Source organism: Diadema antillarum, unplaced genomic scaffold (genome assembly GCF_040938485.1).
Source record: "Diadema antillarum isolate AM-2024a unplaced genomic scaffold, OU_Dant_1.0 seq00001933_RagTag, whole genome shotgun sequence".
In the NCBI taxonomy this organism is placed as follows: Eukaryota; Metazoa; Echinodermata; class Echinoidea; order Diadematoida; family Diadematidae; genus Diadema; species Diadema antillarum.
In genome coordinates this window covers 8466-34993 of record NW_027272595.1, presented here as the reverse complement: position 1 = coordinate 34993, position 26528 = coordinate 8466, and the positions used below count along the sequence as shown (strand labels likewise).

The 26528-nt window shown below is 37.8% G+C and overlaps 1 protein-coding gene across 1 annotated transcript in view; it reads left to right on the top strand.

The window, feature by feature from the left end:
- Positions 1-21128, top strand: part of LOC139713254 (DNA repair protein RAD51 homolog 2-like) — a 165970-nt gene extending 144842 nt beyond the window's left edge. Inside the window, exons 7-9 of the mRNA XM_071624999.1 lie at positions 16199-16316; positions 19783-19883; positions 20991-21128. Of these exons, the coding sequence (XP_071481100.1) occupies positions 16199-16316; positions 19783-19883; positions 20991-21128 (357 nt within the window). The remainder of the gene's footprint in view (positions 1-16198; positions 16317-19782; positions 19884-20990) is intronic.
- The last annotated feature ends 5400 nt before the right edge of the window (positions 21129-26528 follow it).

Here is a 26528-nt window from a genome sequence, read left to right as displayed (position 1 = left end):
TATTTGGTGCTCTCTCCATATGTAGGTGTTATTTTTAAAAAAATGTAATTAGCAGTTACTAAGTGAGACAAATTATAATATGCTGGCCAGGTATGGTGTGTTGGTAATTCATTTTTCAATTTATCACTACTCAAGATCTGTGTGTCATATCAAAATTGGCAACTTGACCCATATGCTGGATCTGAAATCATTAAGTATACTTGATGCACCATTTATGTGTGTGAGGTGTGGGCATAGAGTAACTATAGATGCAAGGCACAGTATGGAGACTTTGTTCTTCTTTTTCGTCTTCTTTTGTCACGTTTTGGCAACATGCAAGTCAAGAATGATGTGTTTCTTATGCAGTTTGATAATCTATAGTATACAGTAATAACAATTTTGCAATATGCATACAGTGTGATAAAGCAAAACAAAATAAAGTGGATAATAAACACCAAAACAATATGTCAGTACATTATACCAGTGAAAAGCTCTGATGTGTGGCCACAAAAATAAAGGAAAAAAGAAGAAGTCCTGTTGTGGTAATCTGTTCTGTTAGACATCAACTGTCATGTGGAAGGCTTTGTTTAAGTCTATGATTCTACATACTGCCTGCATCTTTCATCTTCCTTGTACACCTTGTTTATTGCAGTGCTCTCCAAATGGCCATTTCTTCCCATCTCCCATACTTCATGACAGGTTGTGTATTGCCATTTTTCTAGCTCAATGATATTTTCCCTTCGAGATATTTCTCTTCTTGTTCCTTATGAAGCAGCAAAACATAGAACCAGATGACAATATATTCACAGTCTGTCTAGCATTTGAATATCCTTTAATTGTTATGTAGCAAGGATCTAAAACTAACGGTTTAGAGCATCTTTCCATTATACTTATTGATTTTTTCAATCACAACATTTTATAAGAGCAACTTTCCATTAAGTTCCATTCATGTCCATCAGGTCTGCTTTACACTGAAGCTCTGTGTACTGTGTACAAATGGACTGGTTAAAAAAGAAGAAACAAAATATGAGCAGTATTTCTAATTACTATTTACAATTACATTTGTAAAGGGTGTAAAGTCTCTTGAGTACCAGTGTATACTGTGTTATCTATGTAAATTAAAGCAGTACAGCAGGAGAAAAGCAGACATTTTAATTGTGCTTGGCAAAATGAAGTCCTAGATTTAGTAATAATGGGCAACAGTGTGCTTTTTGTTTTGTTTTGTTTTGTTTTTTTGTTTTGTTTTGTTTTGTTTTGTTTTGTTTTGTTTTTTGAAAAGGAATGATGAACTTTGTGATTGGACCGGAAGGGGTAACTTATCAAAGAGCATCAGACCATGATAAAGAAGGCTACTTTTTTTGGTTGTTTACATGAGGAACAAAAAGGGAACTGTTAGTAGCATACCTTATAAACTAATTAACCAATTTCTATGTGATCAGATAATTCAAATTGAAAGATTAAAACATGTTCAAAATGTTAACGACTGTTGAACAATATTGATATTTTATCCTGTGTTCACTATTTTGCCAATTGTCATGAAACAGAATCATAATGTTTTATATAAAAAGTCAAATGAAAATATATACTTTTTTTTTCATCATTTGCAATATCTTACTGTGAAATTTGTTGTACAATTGGATGAACAGTAATCTATCGTGGGTAATACTAGTGAATATAACAAGATAATTGTTTTTATGTGATAAGTAATGTTTAACTCTTAAGATGCTTCCAATTGCGCAGGCTTTATGAGTGCAAGTATTATCTACATGTTAAGACCAATTTAATAGGTTCCAACGTGACTCCCAAGTTACTTTAGTCATACATTCATTTGATATCATCTTGATTACTTTCACAACCATTAACAAATCTTATTGAGCTATAATGCATTTCCTCTTCTAAGAATTGTGTGTTCTTATTCTTCACAGTATCATCTGCATCTCAAGAGAGCCAATCTTACATTAGATGATATATCAATATTGCACAAATCGTTTAATAGATACAGAATGACAATAGGCTCATTGTTAGTCATTGAGGTACTACAGATTACAATGTTAGATACTTGTGACTACCATTTATGGTTACACATTGTTGTCCTTTACATACTATATTTGAGGGCTAAAAGGCCATACTTTTTCTCTATACGTGACCGTGCATCACAAAGCCAACAAAATGGTCACATGCCCAATTGATTATACTCCACAAGGTATATGGCCATATGAATTTTTAACTAGAATCAAATTGATGGATACATTCATCGATACATATCGTATGAAAGCTATCAAGGTTTGCAGACAAGTATTCTTATCACTACCATAGCATGATTCTCTCACACATGACTTGGCAAAACTTACCATGAAGTATTACAATCCAAGAATTCAGGCTTTATATTCTATCATTTGCTACAGCAATAGTATTGCTTTGAAAAAAAAAAAATCAGTCTGTCGAACATTGAAATGATGGATGTGTAGTATATCCCTGTGCATGGTCTTTAAGTATAATCACTTCTTCTATGTACCCAGCAAGGACACAATGACACCAAAATATTGATTCGTCAAACATATCTATTACCATACCAAGTTTTTAGTGTCAGAATTTAAAAAAAAAAGGGGGTGGAGGAATACATGTTCATTTACAGAGCAGTGGGGGTCTTCAGCACTTTAAAGAAATGACTTATCAAGTTATCATGTTTGTCATAACTCTGCTTGCGGCTGCGCTGGGACCCCTCTGTGTTGGTTTAAGGCCAATCTGCTCTGCCGATTAATTGGCCCCAACCAATGGAAGGAACAGGTGTAGGGGCCCCTTAATGACAGCCCTTCGATTAGTACGTACTATGTACAACAATACCCCAGGTAATTATCTTTTTAAAGGCAGAGGCTAACCACGCTCTTTTCACCCCTCACCCATCATCAGTACAATATGACTCAAAGCAGTTTTTCCCTGTGGTTGACTCTAGGATTTATAATGACATTATTTGTGTAGTCAATCTTATTTTCATGCTCTCTTTAATCTGATACTTTCTTGTACTCATCATCGAAGCAAAAACTTAGCTGTACCTTAACTAATCATGCAGAGTTGTAAACTGTTTCTTTTTTCTTGTTTTCTTTCTTTGTAAGGCAGTAGTGTTAATGTATGTTATTTTATATGATATTACAGGCAATGCTATCTCTGTATTATAGTATTTGACCCCATGGAAGAACAACATTATTCTTTCAGTTGTGTTATTTTTATCTCTATTTTGTTTTATAGTATTAGTTCACATGGCAGAACAGCATTGTTAGAAGGGAAGCTCTGAAATAGTCCATACTATATTTTGCATTTACTTGCATATTTTGTAATTACTTGTATCACATCTTGTCATTTTCGGATAGTTGAGCATTTTCCGGAACATGATGTTTCACACCATAGCATACTTCATTCAAGCCTGATGTGAGTGTTGCATTAGAGAAACACTGCACTTGTAGCGAAAAGAAACATTCTAAATAGTTCAGATAAAACCATAGTTATTCATATGACAGACATTGTATTGGTATCTATAATGGTTGTAGATAAAGGAATTCTGAATGAAAGCAGTGAAAAAGAAGAAATAAGGGACAAGTTAGGAGATACAGGACACATTGCAAACTGTCTCACTATCCTAGTTTGTTTGAAATAACAAATTTACTCACAATGTCTGCTGATTATATGCAAAATTAAATGCTTCATTTCAGCAATGTATCTCATCAATACTGCAGAATCATCAGCATAGATTTCACTTCTTTAACTTCTCAAGACAAAATCATTTAGGAATTTGGAGGAAGCTTTCGTTTTCACATGTAACTCTCCACTGCTGAGATGTAAATAAACTTGTCTGTTTAGTGTGCGTGTATGTGCTTATGCATCACTTCAAGGTTTTTATGCATCATTCACATATTTAATAGTGTAGGTGTTTTTTTTTTTCATTCAATATTTGTGAATGACAATTCTAAATTCAAAGGTATGCAATACTGCTCACATAAACATCACTGCTCATTTACACACATAGATTGACTAATGTACCAAACAAACAAACAAACAAACAAAAAACATCAGTGTATGCAAACAAATCTGCACGCACTGATCTACTTCCACTGGATTCCAGATATATCCCCAAGGAAGCATGTGCTAACAAACCCATTTATAGCTCTGGATGTACCGACTTAGCAAAAACATTCTCTTTGTCAAATAAAATTACAGAATGAGGTTGTCGGGAGTCACTCTGTTATAACAAAGGATAAACATACACTTGTGCATGAAGTTTGCCTCAGAAATATGGTTACAAGATATTCATAATTGCTATATATTGGGCTATATTTTTTCTCTCTTAAACAGAACTTGGCTGCCCGAAGAAAAGGGACTGTTAATCTTGCAAATAAGCATGTATGTCAGACACTGGTTGATTCCAGTTTGCTAGCCATGAGCATAGTGTCAAAATCCTCTGTTTGTGTGTGTTTGTGTGTCACAATATTTGTTGTCTGTGATTTTTCAGCCACAAATATACCATGTGTTCCCCCTGAAATGTGAGACTATAGTCCCCCATCTCTCTCTCTCTTCATCTCTTTCTCTGTGATGTAAGGCATCCTGTGTGTTCCATTAAAATGCGAGGCACGAAACGCACACAAAATTGTGCAAGCTGCAAGGCTTGAAACACATACCGGCGCCCACTCAAGTGTGATATGGACATGCTTCGCTGGCCCCACTATCGAAAGATGGGCCAATATACAACCTAGGCTCATCATAAATGCATAAACAATCTTCTTCATTAATTCTTATACTTCCATCATCATTTTCGTTTGTGCTTCCCCATCCCTTTCTGTGGGTGTAAATGCAAAGAAAAATAACATCACAAAAACAAGAAAAATGAAATCAGACAGATGTCTCTGTCCCTTCAAAAAAAAACAACAACAACAACACGAGAAATTCTGCGTAACAAAACGGGAAAAACATAATACAGAAACAAAACCAAAATCTATGTTCTGTAATGTATTCATGTAAAGAATTGGATTTATCTTATTTTAGACATGAAGTATAGAATTTGATTTATCGTCTTTATACACACATGAAGTTTACATTTGACAAGAGAATGCATCCCTAAACCAGGCCAGTGTTCCATATAGAGCAATTCTGCTCAAGGCAGCAATAATTTTCATGCCTTTCCTTAATGAATTTAGGATTTGATTTGAACAATAAGCTAGAATATGGTAGCTTTGATGAGCAATGCTTTGGAAAAGTATAAAACTAATGTAGAAAACTATGTTAATGATATCACACATGGGCATTACAAGTTACGTTTCATTGATATCTTCAAACAGTGAAAACATTTCTATGTCTTTGCTCAATTTGTTTTGATATTTGCAGAATATGATGTTTATACAACCCTGTTTGAGTGAAATGTGAGTTTGTTTTCATGAATTTGATTCATGGTCCTATAAAAGAGTTACTTTACAATGTACAGATTGTTGAAGAGTTCAGGTAAATTCAAAGACTTCCTTCACGAAAGTAATTGAGATCAGTTTCTCATATTCTTCTCATAAGGTGTTTTGCTGTGACCAATATTCAGTGCTCATCTCTGTTATGAAATACATGTCATTCTAAAAGCCAGTCCTCTTAATTGAAAATAGAATGACAACTTATTTCCTGTGTTTCCCCCTACCACTCACAGTGTCATTCTTAATTCAGGTTGTAACCTTCTTCATTGTTAATTAAGTTCTCAAAGCAATGCACCATGCAGCAAGTGATCTGATTTCTTGAAATTGTGTATTGATATGCTGGATAATTCTAATATTGATTTAATACAATTTTTCTGATTACTCCTGGTAGTATTTGATGTGTGTAGGCTGTCTATCCACTACCACCAATAGTTGTTACAAAATGCTACCTTTCAATTACCATATAGTATTCATTAGCCAGAGTAAAGAATTTCTCTATTTGAAAATCATTACATTTTTCCTGTAGGATAGGAAGAAGCTGCTATACCTTATTCGTATAACGTACAGTCACAGAATTTGGCAGATTTGAAAGTGACATTGTTTAGAAAATGAAGAAATTCACCAATAAAGCTTTGTCCACTGAGAAGTGGCTTTTAACTAGAAGTGACACAAATATCAGCAGATAACAGATTACCTGCATTCACTTTACCATGACAAGCAATATTTCATTCCCTTTGTTGTTAACATGAATAACTATTGTGTGCATGAAGGGTGTACCGTCAGACAGTGACATTTATATTTTCTACACTGCTCATTATTTCTTGACTCTCTGTTATTGATGATCAGTGTCTGGAGCTATACTCCTAGCAATGTTGTGTCATATATATATTTTCTATAGAAGTCATATGTACTATAATGTTTCCAATTTGTATCAGGCAAGCATCTCATCTTTTGTTTTTAACAGCAGTGGGAAAACAGAGGAAACATGGAAACAACTGAAAATGAAAATGAAGTAAAATACTAGCATGGCCCAAACATGCCAAAGCGATCTTGTTGATTTGGTATATAAGGTGAGATACTTTCAGCTCATGTGTATGTGGAAATAGAAATGTTTATGGAGAAATTCTGTATTATATCATTACTTGAAGTACTGACATTAAACTAATGAATGCAGGGATCCATGCATATCCCTTTCACTATCATACTAATCATTTCATCTTCTCAGTCCCCCACTCCATCTCCTTCTCTCTCTCAAAAACAGCAACAACAATGACAACAACAACAAAAACAACAACAGCAGCAGCAACAACATCACCAACAACAGCAGCAACACCAATAACAAGAAACAAACAAACAAACAAACAAACAATAGCTTCACTATGTAGTGACATGCTAATTTAGTCTGCCTGTCTTGTACAACAAAGAAGAATCTGTATAATGACCCTCAAGTCATCAATATATTTGAAAGAAACTCGTAAACAATATTCATAGATGCATGCATCCGTGCAGTATGAAATAACTGTACATGTGCCATGAAAGATTTTGCTATTTTATGTTGTTGGTAACTGTTGTAGTAGTGGTGATGTTGCATGTGTATATTTATGTTGTGTATGTGTGTGTGTGTGTGTGTGTGTATGTGTATGAATATTGTAAAAGTGGAAATTTTCGCGGTGTTGAAATTTTCGCGCATTTTGCGCAACCAGAAGCTAGCGAGAAAATTAAAGCATGCGAATATTTTTGCTTGCCATATGTTCCTGTAGTTGACGTCTTGATTCCACAGAATCAAAAACATGCGAAACTCTTCATACCCGGCTGAGCGCGAAAAATTAGTTGCACGAAAATATCCACTTTTATAGTAAACATCACATATCTCCACTACCAGTGAGAACACAGAAGAGATAGGGTGGGCTTCTGTATCCAGTTTGTTTTCCTGCCGGCAGCAGTGGGTAACACACCCATCTGTCACCTCATGCTGTTCAATGAGGGACCAATAGTGCAGTAACCTGATGCACACAGAGATAATATACTCATGTTACAATCCAGATGTCTCATCCTCCATCCAAGTTTGAGTGCACCGAGTTGTTTTATTGTCTTTGCATCAATAGATATCTTTGCGACTTGAAACTTTCAGCAACTTTGCAGAAAATTCGAGATATGCATGGTTATTAGAGTTTTTGCTCTATCAATGTTTTTTTTTTTTCAATCTGCAGTAATATACAGCCAGTTTGTTAGAGGGATTGTGATTAGACCCAAATAACAAGGTAAAAGAGATAGAAGACCTTGGATACGACACCATTTAATGTTTTAATGAGTTTTTGCTCTATCAATGTTTTTTTTCCAGTTTGCAGTAATATATAGCCAGTTTGTTAGAGGGATTGTGATTGGACCCAAATAACGAGGTAAAAGAGATAGAAGATCTTGGATACCATACCATTTAATGTCATAAGGGTAAACATATGATATTCTTGATAGGACAGATAAGATAGGGGAGAAGAAGTGATGATATCCCAGTGAATTCATGGGGAATTGAATAAGAGATTGTATAACTAGGTCTTCCTCAAACTCCTTGATGGAAACTGTATACAAATGGACGCTGGCTGTTTATGAGTCCAAAATGCAGTGTAGACAAGAAAAATCAAGTGCTATAAATGTGAAGATTGTCGCAGTACGTAAATTTTTGCATATTTTGGGCTACTTTTGGGTAGTGCAAATTCTAATACCTGCAAAAATATTCTTCACAATTTTCTCTGCACATTTTGAATGGGTGCACAATTGGGTAGCACAAATTCAGGAACCTGCAAATGTATTTTTGAGCTGCTCAGCGTGAAACATTAATAGCGCAAAAAACATTGATGTTTACAGTAAGATTGTCACAGTCCAACATGACACACACAGACAAGATGAAGGAAAAATATAAAAGCACACGTAAGTTATATCTGTCTGATCTTTGAATTTTTCCGCACGCCCACAAAGTATATAAATTATGTACTGTTCCTCCTAATTATTGTATACATATATATAAATATATGTTGTTATATAATCTATCTCGGATCCTTTATGAATCTTTTGCAAATGTTTGAACAATATTACTTCATGATGTGTATACTTTGTACTATGTTTTGATTTTCGTTGATTGATAGGAAATAAACTATGATTGAATTGAATTGAATTGAATTGAATTTTACATAGAATTGTCATGCTGAATGGTAAAGTAGCTTGTCTGCCAGTCAAGACACATGATGATGCAGAAATATGAAAGGATAAAGTAAGTTAATGTCCATTATCAAGATACGACATGTGGGGATATCGCTAGCTGAAATGCAGAAAGCATTGAATCTGCTCAGACTGTGTGGTTATAGTGCTCATTTCCTGCGTGCTGACATAACAAAAGGACTGAGTGAAAGTTAGAGATAAGGACAGAGTGATGTTTCAAACAGACATTAGTGTTGAATTATAGTATTCAATCAATATAATATTCCTTAACAGAAATGTCTTGGTTGTGCCTTGATATCATGTATTCAGGAATGCTGCAATGGGGTGAATGTACAGGCAGTGGCCATGTTCCTAAATGCTTCTATATTATATTAGATGAAGGAAGAGAAAGTTGAATGTACAGGGGAAGAAAAAAATACAAGTGAGAGCAGAAAAGAAAGAAATATAAAGATAGAGATGAAAGAAAGAGACAAGGCAAGAGCAAGGAAGAGAAAATTGTCATTATGGACAGCAGATTCTACGCCCACACACTTTGTCACTATGTGATGTAGGTCACATTCTCCATAGCAACCAGGTGATGTCAACAAAATTGGCTTTCTCTCTTTTTCCCGTCCCTCTCTTTCTCTTTCTTCTTCCCTTTTTCATATATTCCCACACACATGTGCACACGCAGTGACACGCACAGTTCATTTGCTCCCCTGCACCAGCAACTTATCATCAGTTTTTTTTCCCAAACCAAGCTATCTTCGCTATAAAGCAGGAGTTCCATCTCTTTATAAGAGGTTTAGTGTTTTTCCCAAAACTAAGCTGTCTTTGCTAAGTAGGAGTTACATCTCTCTATTAGGGGTCAGTCTTTTCATACACCACTTGCAGAGTGTACTCTGAATTGCTTGTTTAAATCTTTAGATGTAATGTTAACCCGAACATGGTACATCCAGGCAGAAGATGATTAAGCCATCGTCTTATCCACTCATATCTACCTGAATGTCAGTGATTGTGCTTACTTTTATGTATTGATAAAGTGTTGACCAGGGGCCCGTTTCATAAAACTTGTCATCAGTGACAAGTTGTCATAGATGTGACAAGCTACTGAAATCCTCGCATCTGATTGGCTGAGAGTAAATTTGTCATAGAAATGTGGCAGTTGTCACTGATGACAAGTTTTATGAAACGGGCCCCTGGTTGTGAAGATTTCATGCTGTAGTTGCTTCATTCTACAACTCTTGCACTCAGGTGGCTTTGACAAATCTTGAAAAAATATTTGACAGTTGTAAGTCTAATAACAAACTTTGCAATAGTTTGCATCTGATGGGGTGCTGAATTAAGGTGAAACAAGTATTGCCAATCATTTTCTTTTTTTTTGAGGTGAGCCTTCTATTTGGAGTTTTAAAGGGGCATTCCAGACGATTTTCATAATTTCACATCATGTAGTACATAAATTGACAGCTCCATGTATAGATTTATGGAATTTATCGTGGTCCTTGAGCAGAGAAACAACACTCTGAAAAATCTAAACAAATTACACTGAACATAGATGACATAGGAGCCTCACATATTTCAGAAATGTAGCAGTGTAACTCCCCTAATTCCATTACAATACCACTGGCTTAACAAGTTCACCTGTGTAGAATGTATGCATGTCATCTTCTTTTGTTTTGCTTCCTTGAGCCCGGACTCATGCATTCTTATGGTGAGGCTGCCATGTCATCATCCTTGTTCATTGCAATTTGTTGTAAATTTTGAAGACATTCTTATTCCTCAACCCAATCACTATAAATTCTAAAACTTTGTACTTGGTATAACTAATTTTTAGCTGTTCAAATGTAAAAGTCTGGAAATCATCCGGAGGTCTCCTTTAAAAGAATCAAGTGACTGTAGCAGCTATGGTGCCAGAAGAATATGCATAGTCAGCAGGTATGGACAGAAGAACATTTATATGTGGTGCTCATGTTCATCCTATTCCCTCACAAATGAAGATGGAATATGATTATGTTTGGGAAACTGTGAAGAAGCCGTATCTCAACTGTTTGTATCCTTCAGAGTCTTATGGTTTTTTCAAGAGGCAGTGTCTCCAGCAAATACTGCCTACAAATACCATTATCACTTTAATGTCAACTCCTGTAGAAGATTATATCTTATGAATTCTCAAAATATTACATTTAGGAAAAAAAAAAAAAAAAAAAAAAAAAAAAACCTTACAGTGAACCCTGAAACTTAACAATTCTGTCTAATGGAGGACAATTTCAGGGTTTCAACTACAGAAAATCTTTTCACATACTATTCCCTTTGATTAGAACATTCACACCAGTTTGTGGAAAATGTACAATTAGCCTGACCTAGAATAGTGAAATCATGAAGTTTTGTTTTCCAGCTCTAAGTTTAAAAAAAAAAAAAAATGTCTCTTAAGACTTGGTTAAGTTTTGTTAGGTATTACTAACGGGATGGAAAGACTGGAAAATGAAAGGAGGGCAATAGTGGTTGCTCCCCCAGAAACAAATTTGTGCAGACCTAGGGAAGCAACCTCTATCTATCATTGCATCCTGGCCACACTGGTAACTAAGATTATTAGTATCACAGCCAGATAACAACTAATGCCAATACCAGCACAGTTACTTTCATGTCACTCAATATTGTAGGTCTGGGGTTGCCATGGAAACAGGATGATGTCGTCAGAGGGTTGCGATGGCTGTCTGAATGGCCCGCTGAAGAGCTGGATGGATAGATGAGTGGATGAATGGATGGATAGATGGATGGATGGCTGAAGAAAGAAGGGTAGCTTGTGTAAACTTTGATTGTCAGGCCAGTGTGCATGCCACCATCTTGAATCCTAATCTACTGCTGTGCAGTAATATACTAGACACGAAGACTGTACAGACATCCCATTGATTGGCCATGTTTGGTTTACAGGTACCCTAAGTCTGTGCTCATAATTGATTTGATTCTTTCTCATCTCCTTTCAATTGAACACATTGCAGCAGTCCAACATATATGGCTAGCTTTACACTTTCAATACAAGTCTGTGTTTTGCGTTCAAAGGGGTCTCAAATATGTAAAATAACATGTACTTATAAGAGCACAATATGGAATCAAGCACTTGTAGTTTTGCTAAACTTTTGAGGTGTGGATGAGGCCTGTTTGATCAAGCTAGTGATATATTGATCCTTAAATCAATTATATCTCTCACCCATTTAAAATTAATTGTAACTTTCAATAAAAATGATAATGTCAGTGCCCAATATATGAGGCTTATCATCGATTTCAGCTTAAAGTGATTGTTGTAACTTACAATTGATTTATTCCAGTTAGCAAATGATGGATGAGCCTAGTTTCCCATTTCAGCAATTTCCCTGAAATCAATGTCCATTCACTTTTTCTGTGACTGTACTGAGTCTTCGTCATCTCTACAGCGAAACATAAATGTTTTATAACATATTTGCGTACCAAAAAAAAAAAAACACTTTCAGTGCAGTCTATGTAAATGTAATGGTTGTTTCCGCGATATATTGATGTAGTATTTAAAGCGTTTGGGCTCTATTCAGACAGATCTAATGTTATTTTGGTGTTACAACTGTATGCTTTTGAATCTTGCATGTGATTGCCTATGTGTTGAGTAAGCTATTGCCTTTCCCAGAGTTCGGGGGCACAAGGAATGGTTGGCGCTTGCCATGTCTGATTAGTTAGGTGTGGCTCAGATCATTTGATGTCTAGTTGAGATTCAACACTTGGACTGTCAATTGATTGTAGAGTTATTATTGATCTATGGACATGTTATTGATTTATGGGGAGTTAAAAGTTGATACTGAGACTCAATAGTTAATTGTAAGTTTTGATAAACCAGGCACCAGGTTCCTACATTAATGTCATTGCCTTCATTTGTTATGTAAGATGCTGACTAGAAAACAGAAGAATTCACCAGTTTAAACATTAACATTTTCCTCCGTCACTTGTCCACATCTGGATGAGGGGATGCCAAGTTTTGGTTCACTGTGAAAATTGTGTAACCGTGTAGAATTAAGAAGTATTATTTTAAACTAGTGTGATCATGAGTCGCTGAAAAGTGCTCTATTGAATGGTCTGCAGGCTTCGCTTGTGCAGTTTTTTCCAGGTTGTATAGACAGATAGTCTTATTATTGAAAGAAATATGGGTAGCTGTGCTGTAGAATACTCTGACCCACTCAAGTAATGAAGTAGTGATAATTGGGGTTTAAAGGGAAAGGCTAGTAACTGATTAGTGGGAATCAGTGGAAATGCTGGGAGATGATTGTTCCAATCCTTATGGGATTCATTCTAGAGTTCATTGTATATCTATTGTTGTGTGAAAATGATTTGCTTCAGAACGGTCTCATATTCAAGTAATGTGCAGATTAATGCTCCGTCACTGACCAGGGACGCTATCTGAAGCAAATCATTTTCACACAACAATAGATATACAATGAACTCTTGAATGAATCCCATAAGGATTGGAACAATCATCTCCCAGCATTTCCACTGATTCCCACTGATCAGTTACTAGCCTTCCCCTTTAATATCAGAAATAGGATTTTTATGATTAGAACACAATTGCATGCATCATGAATATATCATAAAACTATTTTCTCACAATCAATATATAAAATTTACCTACATGTAGGTAATTAGATATTGTTATTGCTATGCAGGTTAACAGAAAAATAGCTGAACTACTCCCCCGACAAAGCAAAGGAGAATAAAAGCAAAGAACGTCATATTGCACTTCAGTGCTGGAAACTGTCGTGATGCTAGTTGTCATGTAGAGATGACATTCTTGCTGAAATTGGGAGGGCTTTGAAGGAGGGAAGTGGTGGGGGGGGGGGGAGGGGTTGGTACCTTTGAGATTATTGATCTTTAAATGTAATCTGAGGTAGATGTGGACTCCTGTGTGCAGTCATCACTCAGCAGTAGGGCCCAGGGCTTGGGTGATAAAATGCACAGTGCGTACCTTTCTCATTAAATGTAATAGCACTCACATGCATAGCCTATCTTCCAGACACATCACTACTGTTTGCCTCCACTTACACCCATGCAACTATCTTGTGTACTCATTAGTTCAGGAAGATATAATTTCTTATCGTGCACAAGGACCTTCGACCATTCATTAGATATATCGGGTATGTATGAAACAAGAGTGTTACTTCAAGGTTACTGCTCAACTAAAGAGCTCATTTGCTGGAGAAACCAGCTAAAAAACTAATTGTCTGGAAAGCAGCAAGTCGATAGCAATTGTGTATTGTCTTTGGTGTGTGGACTTCAAGTCCCATTTCATAAACTGATGTGGAGTTTGCTCATTATGCATAAAGGCACTGGATTATGCTCCGTTTCAGTTACATATTGTTTCAGGACAAGGGAGTATATGAAGCACTGCTGGTGTTTCAATGTTAATGACAGCTTGAATATCATTTTTTTCCCTATTACCACCTCAGAATTAATTGTGCCTGAAGTGTGATGTTGTGTTGCTCCACAATGAATTGATATAGCCACATATGGTGCGAGATATAACCCAGATATACAGAACGAGGTGCAGTCATAGAGATTTAGCCATGCACTAAGCTATGCATTTTGTGTGTATGGGAGAAAGCGTGTCTAACCTTCTTTTATTTTCTTTAATTTTTGGAAAACATAGGATCTTTACAGAAGAATTACACCTAACTAAGCCTTACTATAGGGCCATTCTCACTTGGCTTGAAAACTTGCAAAGGTGGAAAAATCATGAAGTTATTGTGAAAGTAGCCAAGCAACTTTGCACGAAAATTTGGAAGTCAGAGTGAGTTTTTTTTAACTTCACACAAATATTTGCATGGTGTTTTGTAATGAGAACACACGCAGCAGAGAACTCACGATTTCACTCATATGTAACTTCAGTATCCTTAAACCGTTGAGGACGGGTCCCGAGTATACTCACGCAGGTGTCGATGGGAAGTGCGTGTTGCAGCAAAAGTATCCACACCTGTCCTGTGGCAGTACAATTTAACACACATACAGTACATGTATCAGTGAGTTTGTGAGTTTCATTGGTTTTAGCATGCTGTTAATTGTTTAACAAGTAAAGGGAAGATGCACACTTCTTCTGCAAACTTAGCATTTTTTTTTTTTTAAATTGGAACAAGCGTCATGGTGTTTTTGAGTAATGAGGACATGCAGTTTACACTAGGCGAGTTTTCATGTCATCATTCCTTTTGTAGTGAAAATAGCCCTTATAGTTTTCTTTCAAAAGTAGCTTAGTTTGTCTCAGTAAATATATGTGAAGTTACAGTATATGCTGTATATCTGTTATGAAATTTCCCTCAGACTCTGCGCAAGTTAGTAAGAATTCAAAGATTAATTTTTCCATCGTTATGATGCATTCTTCAGTCATGGGTTGAAGGGTTCATTGTTGTCATTTTTATTTCTTTGTAAAATACTGCTATAAATTAGTATGTGGGAAGTCTGCAAGGATTTAAAAAAAAAAAAAAATCTGTACCAGGTAAGCCCTTTCTGTCTTGGGGCTTTTCATTATATCTGAAAGTGACAACTGCTGTAGTAATCTACTAAAAAGGGCTCGGTCACACTGCCCAAAAGTCGCATAAACACGTGAATCACGCAAGAAATTTGGTTGTGCGTGCTTGTCCGTCGGGAATTTTCGCTGATTTACGCGATAAAAATCACCGATGAATTGCGCAAGAACTACGGAAAGATCAGTCAAAAATCACTAACAAACCACGCACTTTCAGCACATAGGCACGCAAAGGCCCCAAATAGGGTGAATACTTGGTTGTGCGTGAGGTCCATGGTAAATCATGCATAATCTGCGCATTATCACAAATGAACTGCATATGAATCGCGCATGATTTGCGCATGAACGTGATAGCGGCAACATTTCGCAAACGATCACTGATATTCCACGCATATTTCACGCATTGTCCGCGTAAGAATTACGCAAACTACGCAAAAATTACGTAAAACAGCGCAATACTGCGTAAACTCTTACGCGAAGCCGAGTTTTGAGCAGCTCAAAACCTGGAATCGTGTAAAGCGCCGATCCAGCGCACATCGGTGGACAACTACGAAGGTTCCACGTCAGACAAACTCATGAAATGTGCAAATCGTGCATGTATAGCATGAGGCTCGAATTTCTTACGTGATTCATGCGTTGACTCGACTTCTGGGCAGTGTGACCGGGCCTTAACCCGTACCATGCTCTGTTTACCAACTGGTAAATATGCTGGAATGCTTTCTTTGACAGTTGGTATAGATGTCTGGAAACTAATTGACAATGCATAGAGATCGCCTAATTTCCCTTATCCCTATTGTGCCACAATGGCATTCCTGATGGACTGAGGCACTTTGCCACACAAAATTTGGCCTGCTAATCTACTAATCTTGCTAATTTGGATAGATTACTGAATTATGCTGATGAAAGAGCTGGCAAGTTATGCTAGATGCCTCGGCACAAAAAGAATTAATTGTGAAACCAATTTGAACTTTCCTGTTTGTTTCTCTTAATTCTTTACAGTGTTGAAGGTTAACTAGTGCACTGCACTTCTCTCTTCCTCTATGTGTGTGCATAGGTTATTGTGACCAACCAAATCACAACACATATTGGCCCAACGGGGGAGGGACCGCCAAACCAGGATTTGGGAGATGATGATCAAGATGTGGTGTCTGGCCTAGAGATCACTACAGCAGGTAGAATTTAATTTTCATGGAAAGAGTATATTGAATGTACAGGCCATCCACATGATCACATCATTACAGGCTGTTGCAAAGTCAAATAATGTCTGCGTTTTCGGAGTGAATTTGTGTGGAACACGCTCATGCATGGTGAGGAAAGTTCCCTTGTTTCACAGACAGATTTTTTGCACACCACAGGATGAAAAATATATTTGCATGAACTTGCTGTTAGATCATCTTCTTTCTTGCCATGGCTATCAGTTGGATCGCATGGAATGTAAAATACATGTAATTGTGAAAACACTGTTCATGTTAAAGTCTTGTATCATAATCTCATTAACCCTCCCACCCCCCCCACCCCCCCCCCCCCACCCCCTTCCAACTTTTGGGTTGTTAGATTCCTGTGAAGAATAAATATGAATACTTTATAAGAATACAGAGGTCAAAGATAATGAACGAAATTTACCCTTTTTAGTGTTTTTTTTCCAAAAAAACTTCATATATGTCTAATGTGCAATGTAATACCACATTCAAGTAAACTGTAATAAATCAAGTCAAATCAGAAGAACAGAATGGAAGGAATTGCCTAAAAAAGCAGACTTGGGACAGGAATTTCATGGAGAATTAGGCTTTTATGTTTTCTCTGAATGATGATGATGTTAGTTGCAATGATATTCACTGATGTGATCAATAGCCAACTCTCCTATTAATGTTTGCACAAGGTATCATTCAAGATGATGTCTTGGTTAACTATGAAGCAACTACAACCCATGTCTCCTCTAAATGTCACCAGTACTACTTATCACAGTGTAGCAAGATTTTGATTCACAGGATACAAAGTGATGATCAAAATTTGTGTGTAGGTCAATCAGAGACTCAATGAGGCCATGTGATCATTGACAGCACTGTTTCTGGAAAAGGTGTGGAACTTTAAAAATTGATAACTTTCTCTTTTTAAGTCCAATTTTCGAGAAACCTCTTCCATTCTGTTTGCTGGATCTTTACATTATTTATTGCATCTAACTTAACCCTTCGAAGACAAGTCCCGAGTATACTTGAGCAAGTGTCTATGGGAAATGCTTGTAAAAGCAAAACCAGCTCATCCTCGATGGGTTAAACTTAGTGTGGAATTGTACTTTCATTGATCTGTAATGAAACTGTACACGTAAATGTCTAAGAGAATGCTACCATTCACATGTGTTACATCACTTTTCTCTGTGTAGTTTATGCCATACATGTTCCCATTCTCCTATGCTGAATATATAGCAAAATGAGATTTATAAAGAAATATATGCTTATGTTATGCCCATGGAAATGTACATCAAGGAGAACTTTATGTTTACTGAAAAGGGACCAAAATAATATAAAGACAACAAACCAAATCCAGGAGATCAGTTAGAAAGCAAATACATACAGACACATACGATGAGAGCTATGAATGTCAGTATCTTATCCACAATGATATACTGTGAAACCAGAAATATTTGCGTCATGAAATTTTCACAAATTGGAGCCAATGGTCTCTTTTGTGGCATGAAATTTTTATGAACTGCCACTGGCATTCAATGCATAGTGTTGACAAGAATTTTCACATGCATTTTAATTTCATGAATCTTGGCTCCTTGCAGAGTTGCAAAATTTCATACATGCAAAAATTCTGGGTTTATTGTACTGTCTGCATCATGTGATCTCTCTTGAGGAAATCTACTTTTTTTTTTGGTACACACTTAACCCATTGAAGACGAGTCCCAAGTATACTCGGGCAGGTGTTTATGGGAATGGGAAATGCGTGTTGTAGCAAAATCAGCCCGTCCTCAATGGGTTAACAGTTCATTACCCTGTGATTTTAACCATTCAAACCATTATCTCGATGACTTTGCCAAAAAGAGTTGAAATTAAAGAGATCTCGCTTCGTATGACCAACCTACACTGCAGTAGGAGAAATGTTTTTCAAATTAGTGAGTACAAAACAATGAGGAGCTCCGATTAGTACTGTCACAGTCCCATTCATATAGTTCCGTGCAAGTATTCTTACAGTCCCACAAACAGACAGCGTATTGTCAAGTGATCAGAGGAGATCCCAAAGTGTCATTGTTAGAGGATGCACCAACATTTAGACAGTCGTTAGGGTTAAGTCATGAGGGTTACAGCAATCACTGATTCGCCCATTCATGCATATTCAAATTAGGTAACACTCTGGACATATGGCGTATAATGTTCAGATCTCACACTTAAAGCAGAGGTTTGTTTGAACTTCAGAATTTGCATTTCTTTGTTACTGGTGGATTTCCCGTGACCTATATTGTAATATACACATAAATACTGCATACATTATCATTTGAATAATGTTTTGTATGCATGATGTTTTAAAGAGCAGGACTTTCGAGACAATTTCATGAGTGGCTATTAAAATTTATGATTAGGAATCATATCAATTAATGGAATATGAGATGGGCATTATCCCTTTTCAAACAACAATGTTAGCAGTTGTCCTCCTTTTAGATGATATGTATTGCATGTGTGTTACTGGAGACAATATTCTAATGTGTTGTTATATTGTGAATATCAGTCAACTTAAAATTCACACACAAAAAATGAAACCACCACAGAGTATGGGATATATGCAGTAGCCGGCAGTCTGTGAGACTGGCTTGCATAGTTGTGTGCAGAAACCAAGAGTGTGCTGGATAGGATTTTCCCCTCTTCTTGAAATAATGCTGACTGAAAAGCTTTGCCCCAGTTTTACTGTGAACCTCCCAACAGACTAGGCCAGCTCTCACTGATTATCACTGATGGGCTAATCCTAATAGATCACCCTTGTCCATTGTGATGTGTTTGTGCTTCTTAGTTTGTCAGTTATTATGTATGTTGTCAGTCCACATTAATGCTGCCTGCTGTGATATATGTTTCTGGTGTTGATAGATGAGCAATAGAAAATGATAGCTCGGCGCTGAAAATGAAGTGGTACACAAATAGCTGCATCAGACAAACAATAATGACAGCTAATTCTCATGTCGCATATTTTAAGACCATGAGTAATACCAATAGGCTTTACATCTCTCACAATAATTATTTGGTGTCAAAAAAATTTGCAATACTAGGATCTTTTCAAGATATGGGTAATGCACATGGATCCCCACCCAAAACCAAAACTCGATGAATTCTTCAGGTGAAATTCACCCTTTCTGTGTCAGTGTGTCAAATGTGCACAAATTTTACACACAAACCAATGGACATGAAATAAATTTAGCTTAGGAAGGGTTAATGAGAAAAATTTTGTGCAATGAGATTCATATGCTCTCTTTCTATCCCATGTCTTGCTGTAAGAAATCAAAGTGCTGGAAATTAAGGTAACCTCTCAGAGAATCCACTAATGTACCTGCACTTTTTTTTTTTCTTTTTTTCTTTTTTTACAAGGCATTTTTGATCTGGCTAATTTTTGTTGTTGTTATTTTTGTTTTTGTTTTGATCTGAATTCCAGACAGCGAGGGAGGTCATGTGACAGCAGCCCTTGGTAACACGTGGAGTCACAGCGTGAACACCAGATTGATCCTCCAGTATCGCAACGAAGTCCAGCGAGAGGTGGGTGGCGTAGTGGGGACCAGTTGTTTGGAGGTCAAGACGAGAGGAGTGGTGCAGGAGAGGGAAGTAGAGATAGATTGATTTGATTGAGACAGAGGATGGAGGGGGGGGGGGAGGGGAACAGATGGATATTTGTCTGGAGAAGGATGCAGGGGATAGAGAATGATATTGGTGGGGTGGCAACTTTGGGGGGGGGGGGAGGGGAGGAGGAGGGGAGGGTCAAGGCAGGGGTGAAAAAGGAATAACTGATGGCTGGACCTGACTGTGGCAGAAATGGTAAGGTAAGAAAGATGAGGTGAAATCCATGGACAAGATGGAAGGGCTGTGTTTGATAGCAAGTGTACAATGATGAGGGTGGTGGGGATGGAGGGATGTTGGGCCGATGAGAAGTTGAGTTCCAAGGAGAATTCAATATGGGCTGAAAAAGACTGATGACAAAGAATATGACAATATGAGTGTTGCTTTTGTTTGTGTGTTTATTTTGTGTGTGTGTGTGTGTGTGTGTGTGTGTGTGTGTGTGTGTGTGTGTGTGTGTGTGTGTGTGTGTGTTTTAAGGGCATTGATAAATGTTACTATGACAGGTACTGTGGCAATAAAAGAAGCATTACAACCTGGATGAAAGGTAAAAGAATTAAGCATTGAAAATTAATCTTTTTTCTTTCCATTTCTTACTTTTCCATATATTCAAGTATATGCTGCAGGACTTCTTTTTTTTTGTATGTGTTTTAGCCTTCAGAAAATACTTACCCTCACCTGAGCTGAAGTTGTATGGAAGCTATTACGATCCAGTGTCCGTTGCCTATTGTCTGTTGTCCAGGCAGATGACAGACACAACCATTACAAATCTTAGACTTCTTTAGAACCAGATGTTAAGAACTGTTTTAGTGCTGTGAGTAAATATACTGATGACTACAGTTTAATATTTTTACAAAGCAGATCCAGGTTAACCCCCCCCCCCCCTCTAACCTAAGTGTATTCCTGTTTTGATTAAAAATTTGATATAATATTATGGCATTAAAGTGAGTGGAAAATGAGTAAAAATGTACATTTACTTGGGATAATGAATGCAATTGTCTTGGACTCTGCTCCATCTCCCTCTCTCTGTAGGTGTTGATTGCTAAATCCCCACTTGCTCCATTTGCTAAAGTTACCTACACTGTGCAGGATTCCGGACTTGTTTGTGGAGGTAAGTTCAAATTTCTTGAACAAAATACATTCTTACAACCACTTTTCCTTTTATCCTAACAGTTCCTGCAAGCCCTGACCATTTAAACGCCCCCCCCCCCAAAAAAAAAAAAAAATGCATACAGAAAAAACAGAACTTATCACACAAAAGGCAGACAGGACTTACCTGGGTACTACTTTGTGCTTATGTATTATTGTTTTGCTTTTATTTGTTTGTTTGTTTGTTTGTTTTTTGCTTACCAGGACTATCTATATATTGTATAAATTGTCTTTCTGATAATTCCACCATACACAACTCAACATACAAATCATGGCCATTCTTCTTAGCTCGTTTATTTGAGACTATTGATGTCATGCGTATTTGTGAGTTTGAGAATTTTAAAGGAGCAAATTCGGCATGAATCCCAGATGAACTCGACATCATATAACCGTGACAGCATGGTGACCTCTAAATTTGACTTCTAACACCTATTAATGTCTTTACAGTACTCTCCAAGAAAACGTATATTCTTTTACATATATGTATACAGAACTTTGGGGGTTTTTTTCTGATGGAAGGACAGTGTATTCCTGCAGTGGGAATGGGTGGTAGGACAGCAACAAAAGTTGTAATTGGGAGAAAAATTGGTTGATTGTACTCTGAAGTCAGACAACCGTTGCTAGTCAAGAAGCAAGTTAATTGCAAATTATATTTCCATCATGGTGTGATAAGCAGAAAAGTTTCCGATGATAGACTCCAGAGGGCGACCGGCAGCTTAAACTGCCACCGTGCCTGGAGTTGATATACGTTTTCTGTCTGTAGACCATCTGGGGAAAAGCAGGCTGGATGTACAGTATCCAAACAAGAGGTGGCACTGTTCAATTCTCCTCTACCGGTAAACTTGATAGGAAAGATACATGTTCTGTCATTGTCTGCATGATCACCTGGTTAAAGAATATGTTCTTTTCTACAACATAGCTATTACATTTTTTATTTTATCTTGTTAAGCTATTCACTTTATGTTCTCATTATACCCCCGCCAAACGAAATTTGAAGGGGGTATATAGGAATCAGCGGATGGTCGGGCGGTCGGGCGGTCGGGCGGTCAGTCCGTTGCAAATCTTGCGTCGCGAACTACTTCCTCAGTTTTCAACCGATTCCCATAAAACTTGGCACAGATGAAAGAACAAAGATTTTTTTTTCAAGGATGGCTTTAAAAAGAATACAAGAGTTGAAGAATGCTGAACCCTTTTTCATAAAATCCTCTGACTTGCTCAAGTGTGTGCTGCTAGCTTTGTGCATTAGCGCCCCCTACTGACGGCTGCCGTAGTGGTAGAGAGGGTGTGTGTGTTGATGTGAGCTGCTTGTACCAGCAGAGTGTAGTGATTGCCACAGACAACTTCGTAGTATGCTCCTGTCAAACTAAAGGCAGTTTGAGGTGTTGGCTCCAAAGAAGTTAATGCATCTTTCTCAAGTACCGATATGTGCTGTCATGATGAAGAAGATAAAATGATTTGTGTAGTCAGTACAACACTGTTTAAACATCATGCAAACTTTCAAGTTTTATAGTGCATGCTAGAGAACCACCTGCAACGATGCTGAATCAGGAAGTTTTTGTCCGAGCTTATGTTTTGGGCACGTGCAAGTGTTTTGTTTTACTGGGTAAAAATAGTCTTATTATACCCCCGCCAAACGAAGTTTGAAGGGGGTATATAGGAATCAGCGGACGGTCGGGCGGTCGGTCGGGCGGTCGGGCGGTCGGTCGGGCAGTCGGGCGGTCGGGCGGTCGGTCCGTTGCAAATCTTGCGTCGCGAACTACTTCCTCAGTTTTCAACCGATTCCCATAAAACTTGGCACAGATGTGTGCCTTGGGTTGTAGATGTGCAAGACATATTTTTTGACAGTACCCAAAAGTACGTTGCCATGGTAACGGCATATTATGGGCAAAAATGGGTACAAATCTTGCGTCGCGAACTCCTCCCACAGTTTTTGATCAATTTTTATGAAATTAGGTACAGATGTTCATCTGAATATGTTAATGTGCAAGACACATATTTCCGCAGTGGCAAAAAGTGCGTTGCCATGGTAACGGCATGTTATTGGTAAAATATTGGGCAAAATGCTTCATGGCAAAACTGCTTCATCAGTGTTCTTCCAATTCTCGTGGAATTCATATTGAATGTTTGTCTTAGGATATAGGTCAGCATGACACATTTCTTGACAGTGACAAAAAATATGTTGCCATGGTAACAGCTCACATATTATGAGCCAAAATGATGGAAAATTTTGTGTTGCAAACTACTTCCTCAGTTTTTGCCCAATTTCCATGAAACTTGGTACAGATGTGTGCCTTTGGTTGTAGATGTGCAAGACGCATTTTTCGACAGTACCCGAAAGTATGTTGCCATGGTAACGGCATATTAATGGCAGAAGATCAAGGAAAGATCTTGCGGATTTAACTACTTGCTCAGTTTTTTGACCAAAGCTTATGAAATGTGGCACACACCTTGATCTTGGTGGGAAGATGTGGAAGACATATTTTTCGGACGTGTCGGAAGCTGCGTTGCCATGGTAACGGCATATAAATGGCAGAAGATCAAGGAAAGATCTTGCGGATTGAACTACTTCCTCTGTATTCGACTGAAGCTCATGAAATGTGGCACACACATTGGTCTTGGTGGGAAGATGTGCAAGACATATTTTTTGGACGTGTCGGAAGCTGCGTTGCCATGGTAACGGCATATTAATGGTGGAAGATCAAGGAAAGATCTTGTGGATTGAACTACTTCCTCAGTTTTTGACAAAAGCTTATGAAATGTGGCACACACAATAGTCTTGGTGGGAAGATGTGCAAGACATATTTTTCGGACATGTCGGAAGCTGCGTTGCCGTGGTAACGGCATTTAAATGGCAGAAGATCAAGGAAAGATCGTTCCTTGGGTAAGACTGTCGTCACGGGGCGGGGGTATTAATCACCTTCAGTGATATTTCTAGTTTTATTAGGAATACAACTTGGTTAGTAGAACATATCAGTTTGTTCAACATGTGACTCCCCCTTTGATAATACAAAACAAAACAGAACAAACAAAACCTTTATTTTTCAGAGATGATAAGTAGCAAAAGTGAGAAATAATTGCTTCAATCTGCTCTGGGTGGGGCTGTGCCACAGTTTTCAGGTGCCATGTCAGAGATGCACAATATCAGACTATCTTGTTTCAGATGGGCAGATAGAGTGTTACCTGCTGTGAAGTTGGTACAAAGTTCATGCATTCACCTCTTCTATTTTAAAGAACTTTGATGAATAGAGGGGTCTCTCTAAGTCCCCTTTTCATGTAAAGTTTGTTCCTTTTTATCTCTCTCTCTCTCCTATGTTTGTTGTTGTGTGTGTGTTTGCTTGTTTGTTTTTTCCTTAAACAGCATAACCTTCTCTGAGGTACCGTGCAGACATCAGTAGGAATATAAGAGCCCCCTCATGGTTAGAAAGTGATCCCCACTTTGTGGTCTGTTCTGATTTGATTAGTCCCTGCAAGGATGTTAGATCACGAGGGGCAAGGAGCTAGTTAGTACTCCCTTCAAGAGCAGCCCAAAACGAGGGGTTGTTTCATTTTGGCCGTTGCCTGCTGTGCTCCGACGTCGGGATTCGCTGCATGTTTTGTGGTTGTGTATCAGCCGTATTTTGTGTGCTTTGAGGTGAACACTATGTGTTGGTTTGAGGAACTCTCGCTCGCTCACTCTGTGTGATGTTAGCACCTGTTGGTTTAGATGCTGGGGTTGAGAGTCCCTCACCATGAACTCATTTCCTGCACGGTGTATGCTCTCCCTTGCAACTCTCTCAAGAGTTTGTGCTTGGCAAACTTTTTTTTTTTTCGTAAAAAAAATTATGTAATTTCATAAAGAGAGAGAGAGAGGGAGTGATAGAGAAAGCCACAAAGCAGTAGAGGGAACAAGTAGAGATTATCATTGATTGATGAGATTATGCTTGTAATGAAAACATTAATTACATTTGTTTCTGCACCCCCTGTGGTTGTGTGGACAGTGTGCTGTGGTAGAGGCGCTGCCACCTCTCTGGTGGTCAGTATGCAACAGGGCTAATTGGCTTGATGACTCAATTGCTGACCAATGAACTCTTACCCATCAACTCTTACTTTTCTGTCTTGTAGTTTCAGAGGTGGAGAAACCAGGGGCCGCACTTAACTTTTTTTTTAAACTAGCCAGGCAGACTACTTAGAATCAATTTTGACACTGAAGCAATATTTTGGCTAGCCAGACGGACTAGTAACTTCAGAATTTTATGATTTTTGGCTAGTCCGACGTGATTTTGGGTGGCCAATGGCCAGCGGATCATCGCCAATTTCGAACCCTGGAAACCAAGGAGGAGAAATCAAGTGGTACATTTACACCTGTGAACCCCTGACCAAACATTTTGCACCCTCCCCTTTACCGGTACTCACACCTTATTGCCTTAGCTATGTGAAATCATGACTTACTGATGTGAGATGGTTGAAGGGTACAGTGTTATTGACTGAAGTTTAAAGCTGACGATAATAATCTTAACAGTAATGATGGTAATGTTCAATATTTTTTTTTCAGAAATTGTACAGATATATTCTGCTGTACTGCAAGAATTCCTCATGAACTTTATACAAACTATGGATATCTTTGTGAAAGCTGTGCATTATATTTTGATTTGAAACTGCTGTAGATCCTCTGTTTTAATTGATTCATGGACTTCATACCATTAAACTATGACAATAATCAGACTTGCTGATGATGTGTGCATAAACGATTCATAATGCATGCACTATATAGCAGCATCCTATCAAATGACCTGCTTCACAGTTTGCTTGTCCAAACTGATATGGCAGATGATGTAAAAGGGCTTGGCTTAGAGACTACATGTATGTGCTGGAAATGGAGTGCAGAAGAAATGTAAACATAGATGAAAGAAATGATAATTATTAGAAAGGGGAGTCTTTGAGAGTGCAAAGACAAGAATACATTATCAGTAAAAATGGGGGGGGGGGGGGGGGAGGGAGGGGAAAGGGAAAAGTTTGACCTAGATTGGAGAGCTTACAACCAACCTGCAGTCTGGCAACTATGACGAACCTAGCTTTTCTCTCCCTTGGCAGCCGGCAGCAGAATTTGTAGAACGTGACCAAATAACGAGTCGTAAGTGGCAAAGTCAATTGAATGGAGCCAGCTGATGTCTCTATCTGAGTTGTCACATCACCAAACAAGCTCTGACGAAATTGAGTTGAAGGTCGCAACCTCTGCTGTCCTGGAAATTGCCCCATACCTGAGGGTTTGGGTAATAAACAGCGTCAAATGAGATGAAATTGAAATTGTGAAAGAAATCAAAATTTGAAATGATCACAGAGTTTGTAGAGATGATATGTGAGTTTGTTTGCGTGGCCCTTGAGTCCCTTTCCTATCATGGGTATAGAATGTGTTAAACAATTGAGACCTTGAAAATGATAGTT